This window comes from Carya illinoinensis, chromosome 4 (assembly GCF_018687715.1).
Source record: "Carya illinoinensis cultivar Pawnee chromosome 4, C.illinoinensisPawnee_v1, whole genome shotgun sequence".
Taxonomy (NCBI): Eukaryota; Viridiplantae; Streptophyta; class Magnoliopsida; order Fagales; family Juglandaceae; genus Carya; species Carya illinoinensis.
In genome coordinates, this window is record NC_056755.1 from 11,254,231 (window position 1) to 11,260,224 (window position 5,994).

Genomic DNA, 5,994 nt, shown 5'->3' on the forward strand with positions numbered 1-5,994 from the left:
TTATTTTCACTGTTTAGAGTACAGATTTTTAGACAACATTTTCTTATTGAAATATATATTTATTATGTTTATTATAGTTATAAAAAATAAAAATTAATATTTTTTTTTTAAAAATGTATTAAATATAAATTTAAAAAAAAAAACCAAAAAGTAGTAGAAAAAATCTGAAAAAGCAAGGGTCCGGCATGTGGAGACAAAACGTCCCCTCTCCAATCAAAGCACGCTGTACAAACTGACACGTAAAGTTCGCGGGGACCACTTACGTGGCGCGTCTTCGCAGCATAATCATTCCATACTCTCCCTATTTTTCTCTTTTTTCTCGCTTAATTTTCTTACTTAAAACCACTGTAATGATTCAATCAGCCTCCATTGCTCTCCTTTACGCTCACCTCACAAACACTCCAGACCGCACTCCGCAGTCCCTCCCTCGTTAGTCGTCTTCCCTTCCTTCGCTTTCTTCCTGTTTCAACACAATCTTCTTCTCCCAAACACTAGATCTCAAGCTACGTTTCCTTTTTTCTTTTATCCGTTTTAGATTCTGTTTGTTGTGATCCTCGTGCTCCGGGTTCGAGTCGAGATGGCTGCTCGGCGTTTGATGTATTTTTTGTTGACGGCGTGGCTGATGGTTCAGAATGGCAGTGCGGCGGTGCCGTTGTCGTCGAGGCTTGTTCACTGGTTCTCGGACGAAGTGAGGGCGTTTAGGATTTCGAGAAACGGTAGTGCGGTTAGTTCGTCGTGGCCGGAGCGGAAGGGGAGCGTTGAGTACTATCAGATGCTGCTGAGCAGTGACTTCCGGAGGCATAACATGAAGCTCGGAGCTCAAAAACAGTTGCTTTTTCCTTCCCGAGGGAGCAATACGATGTCGTTCGGAAATGACTTCGGATGGTTCGCTTTTTCACCTCGCTTTTTAAATGCCTTGTTTGACTCTATTGGTCTATACTGGCATATTTTTCTACGACAAATGTCAGAAGTTTTCAAACGAGATTAGAAATACGACAGCAAAATTTCCCTACGTTGAATTCCGCTTTACATCTTAATAATAATATGTTTATCTTTTCCATTTTTTTTAGGTTACATTACACGTGGATTGATATTGGGACACCGAATATTTCGTTTCTTGTTGCATTGGATACTGGGAGTGATCTACTTTGGGTTCCATGCGATTGCGTACAATGTGCTCCCTTATCTGCTCGTTACTACAGTAGTTTGGTATGCCAACTTTATTTTGCTTACTTTGATGACCATTTTGTTTTTGATAAACAGAAATGCTAAAGCAACAAAAGGGGATCCCGACTGAGAATTTCGACAGTGGCATTTTTATTATTATTTTTTTAATTTTTTACTTAACGATTAAGATAGTAATTTTTAGTAATATTGTGTTTTTTTTTCTAAAAATATTTAAAAAATACATGAAAAAAAAGAAAAAAAAAATTGCACTTGATTCCAGTAGGGATCCCCATGTGTGGCTGTAAAGCCACTCTTTGATAAATGCCACGTAGAGATTTTATAAAAGTAAATTTACAAACTGATATGACTTTATATAATTCGTTATATAATGGTTTATAATACAAGTAGCTGTATAATTTGATCTACCATATTAAATCACATCAGTTTGTGAGTTAACTTGAGAAGAATTTGGTTAAAGCATTTCTCTTTGTTTTTACTTTTGGTCTAGACCATACCATAATAGCGATTGGTCAATGCAATTTATAGAACTTTTACTGATGCCAGCCTTAGGCCCTTAAGGGTTTGGGGATTAACTGCTGCAAATTGAGAGTGCCTGGAATTGTGTATGCAACTCTTTATATTAGATTTTATTATTACACTGATTGATACGTCAGTGACTTAAAGATTCAACCGAAAAATCACTTAAAGTATGATACATGACCAACCGTGGATGATAATATTAAGAACATTTCGCATATATGTGAAAAAAAAAATGGAAAGAGAATTACATTGATGGTATTTCTAAGGATTCGTATAAAGTCTCGTATCTATTCCTGATGTCTGGGTTAACTATGGCACCATTCATGATATGGCTCTTTTTGGAAGATCATACCATCTCCTTAATATGTGGATGTTAAATCAATAAAGATGAAGAATTACGGACACACTAGAGTTAATAGATCAGAGAAGTGACTATGTACGAATGTAGATGGCTGGTCTCATGATTTCTGGTCATTAGAGAGAGCCAGGTTGGGCGGCCACCTAAAACACTCGGGGCTTATATGTTTCGGTTGAGTGGGGCAGTCTCTTTCGAGAGTTGATAACAGTTTTAGTCCTTATTTCCAATAATTGATTGGCAGGGGCTCCCTCCTATATGGGGCATCTATTATGCAGGATAGAGATCTGAATGAGTACAATCCATCTAGTTCAAGCACCAGCAAGCATCTATATTGCAGCCATCGGTTATGCGAATCAGGTCCAAACTGCAAAAGTCCCAAGCAGCCATGCCCTTACACTAGAGATTACTACACAGAAAACACATCAAGTTCTGGGTTGCTGGTTGAGGACGTGTTGCATCTTGCATCTGGAGGTGCAAATGTGTCGAAAAATTTCGTTCAGGCTCCAGTCATTATAGGGTGTGCTTTATTTACCATTCCCTGCTAAAATTTTTACAGATCTTTGTTCCATTCACTTGAGTTTTTGCTGGTTGCCTGAGTAAGGACTAATCCTTCCCATCAATTCTTCTGAAAACAGATGTGGTATGAAACAAAGTGGTGGTTACTTGGATGGCGTGGCTCCGGATGGTCTCATGGGTCTCGGATTTGGAGAGATTGCAGTTCCAAGTATTCTTGCTAAAGCAGGATTAGTCCAGAACTCTTTCTCAATATGCTTCAATGAGGATGATTCTGGGAGAATTTTTTTTGGGGACTTAGGACCATCCATCCAACAGTCTACTTCGTTCTTGCCATTAGATGGAATATAGTACAGCCTCTAGCTTTCAAATGTTTTTATATTTTGTACAGTGACAGTTAATATATATATTTTTTGATAATTAAGTGAGAGTTAATATTGATGTCTTCTTGAATCTTTATACACATATTCTGACTTCTTGGCATTGATAATCATGATCAACTCACGTTTTCATTCAGTAAAACCTACATTATTCGGGTGGAGGCTTCTTGTATTGGAAACGCATGTCTTGAGCAGACAAGCTTCAGGGCACTGATTGATAGTGGGACATCATTTACGTTTCTTCCAGATGAGTTGTATGAAAAAGTTGCAAAGGAGGTAATTTATTGTTGTTGTGAACAATTTCGTGTATAATCATTATCAAGGTCTAATGTGGCTTTCAATTATCAAAGTTTGACAGACATGTCAATGCTACAAGGTCTAGCTATGAAGGATCTCCTTGGAAGTATTGCTATAAGGCCAGGTGAATTTGCTTGACATAAAGAGTTCAAAAGCTACTATCCTCTCTCTCTCTCTCTCAATGTGTTATATGTGTATGCCATGCTATCTGTGTCATGCTGATGATCAGGTGGTTTTTTTATGATTCAGTTCACAGGAGTTGCCCAAGGTTCCCTCCGTGACACTTGTTTTCCCATTAAACAACAGCTTTGTGGTCCATAACCCTGTTTTCATTATCAATGGCAATCAGGTGAGTACAAATTTTCTGAGAATTTTTAACACCTGGGTATGATATTCCCCTTCTGCCCAACCCAGTTTTCCCTTGAAGTAAGAATAACTCAGTTATTCGATAAGAAGTCAGAACTTTGAATGAAGCAAAGTTAGTTTTTAAGCTTTAAGTTGCTATCAAAATTGCATCTAAAATTAGCACCAGCAGACACAGAAAAAAGGTTTGATGAATGTCTTCAGAAGTAGATTTTTCATAGTCTAACAACCCTGAACAAGTATAGCCGAGGGAATGATAGCAAAGTTGTGGTGCTCCTGTCTGAAAGATTATCATACTAATCTTGAGGCAAATTGACCATTATACCATATTACTAGTGGCAACCATGCCCTAAGTTCAAGCTACTTGAAAAAGAAATATCATGCTTATCTGGACTAGACACCTGTGTTGAGTGCTATATCCCCAACTCCAAGGCAAGCCCATAGCCCTTTGATTCTCAATTTTTTTTTTTTGAAGAAATGATTTTATTGTGCTGAGAAAATTACCAACAAGTAATTATTAGATTGATAGATAATGTAACTAGGCCGCTTTTGATAATATGACTGGTTGATTTGATTTTCAACAGCTTTTGTCCATTTATTGGTAATTTATGTAGTGAATCATCTGCATTGTTGTCTCGAATTGAGACCATCATCTCTATGGTTACTGACTTTTAAAGAGGCGTATTGGACCATTTAACAACTTTTATGTACATTGTAGAATTATATTTTCTATGGTGCTTAAAAGGTAGTTATTGTATCAATCGGGATTCATGGCGGGGGATCTAAAATTGTGGCCGTTTTGTTGCAGGGAGTTGTTGGCTTTTGTTTAGCCATACAGCCAGCAGGTGGAGATATTGGAACAATTGGACGTAAGTATGCAACATTATATTGTTGATAAATCCCAAGCACACAAATATCTCTTATCTTCATTATAAAACTAAAAAAAGAATATTGTAATGCAGAGAACTTCATGACGGGATACCGTATGGTGTTTGATAGAGAAAATTTGAAGTTAGCCTGGTCACACTCAAATTGTGAGTTTTCACTATGTCCACTCTAATTTTTAATACTTGTTCCAGTCTTCCCAAGTTGATGACCTTATGCAATGTGTGGAAACCGGCCATTTCAAATATAATTGAGATGCCAACAGCTACTTGTTCATAAACATTTTTTTGTTTTATATCTTTTATAGATGTGCTGAATGGCCAAGTTGATTAAACAGACGTAATTGCAATTCGTTCAGGTTGATGAGAGCTAACCAATGTGCATATGCAGGTCAGGATCTCAGTGATGGTAAACAAATGCCGCTTATTTCTCCAAATGGCACACCATCGAATCCATTGCCGACAAATGCTCAGCAGAGCACCCCTGGTGGGCGTGCAGTTCCTCCTGCTGTTGCTGGAAGAGCTCCATCCAAACCATCAGCTGCCTCAAGTCGGCTTGATTTCTGTAGGTCCTGTTTGTTAAGATCACTGCCGGTGGTGCTGCTTCTATTTCTCAATATTTTTTCAGACTTTAAAGCGGATACTGGCATCATCTCATAGATATTTAATTAGTTTAGGTAGCCTTGCATGTAAATCCCGGGTTGCTCGTTTTTGTTTTTTCACATGGTCTATTTTTTTTCTTCTCTTTTCTCAAATAAGTAATATGTAGCTGTCATGTTGTGTCATCCAATGCCCGCAATTTTTACCTTATGGGTCATTGGATTAGTTGGGGGCTTATGGTATAATTCTCTTCATCTTGCATTCTTTCTTTCTTTCTTGCTTTCTTCTTCTTCTTCTTCTTTCTTTTATCGTTGTATTATGTTGTATTTATCCAAGCGCAATTTTCTCATCATGGAGATCCTTGTTTGACGAAGTCGTCAAACTTTACCCATTACTCTGCTTGTGAAATCATTTCCCAAACTCTTGGATGGTTTGGATGGTTGCTCTATACCAAGTTCCAACAGAATTTTGAAGAGGTTTTGACCTTTTACAGATTTATTTTGCACATTTGAACATGAAAATTAGTACGAAGAGAAAAGACATTCCTGCGAGTGTTCAATATTATGCCTCCTAATCAAAAAAGAGAAGGAAAAATTTGAAAGCTTTAGGTCCCATTCAGAACTGGACTTGAACTAGTTTAGTTCAATTTAATTTTAAGTTAAGTCTAATATTTAAATATTCAATTTTTAAATCACTAAATTTATTTCAATTTAAAATCTTTTATATGTAAGATCTGTAATATTTTTCAACTTAACACATATTTACATGTGAGTTTTACTATATTTTTAAATTTCTTATAAATATATCTTAACTCATTTAAACACATATAAATTCATCTTAAATGAACTTTATAATACTAATTTCACCATTTCAATATATTACTGTTTATAAA

At 36.6% G+C, this 5,994-nt stretch overlaps 1 protein-coding gene across 2 annotated transcripts; it reads left to right on the top strand.

Moving 5' to 3' along the window:
* Nucleotides 1-323: 323 nt before the first annotated feature.
* Nucleotides 324-5,363, top strand: LOC122308127 (aspartic proteinase-like protein 1). 2 transcript variants are annotated; one of them, XM_043121300.1, is made up of 10 exons: nucleotides 324-885; nucleotides 1,071-1,209; nucleotides 2,341-2,582; nucleotides 2,701-2,928; nucleotides 3,096-3,234; nucleotides 3,309-3,379; nucleotides 3,505-3,604; nucleotides 4,427-4,487; nucleotides 4,581-4,652; nucleotides 4,894-5,363. In XM_043121300.1, exons 1-10 carry the CDS (start codon nucleotides 578-580, stop codon nucleotides 5,160-5,162), a joined length of 1,629 nt encoding a protein of 542 aa, XP_042977234.1. In that variant the 5' UTR covers nucleotides 324-577; the 3' UTR covers nucleotides 5,163-5,363. The 2 variants fall into 2 exon arrangements, with proteins under 2 accessions (XP_042977234.1, XP_042977235.1); XM_043121301.1 differs by having other exon boundaries at nucleotides 723-885; nucleotides 2,307-2,582.
* Nucleotides 5,364-5,994: the final 631 nt, after the last annotated feature.

Bases quoted from the DNA above. Each gene is read 5' to 3' on its own strand.
- LOC122308127 (XM_043121300.1), top strand. From the start codon at position 578: ATGGCTGCTCGGCGTTTGATGTATTTTTTGTTGACGGCGTGGCTGATG. The intron at 2,583-2,700 runs GTGTGCTTTATT...TTCTGAAAACAG, and splicing joins CAGGCTCCAGTCATTATAGG to ATGTGGTATGAAACAAAGTG. The intron at 4,653-4,893 runs GTGAGTTTTCAC...GTGCATATGCAG, and splicing joins AGCCTGGTCACACTCAAATT to GTCAGGATCTCAGTGATGGT.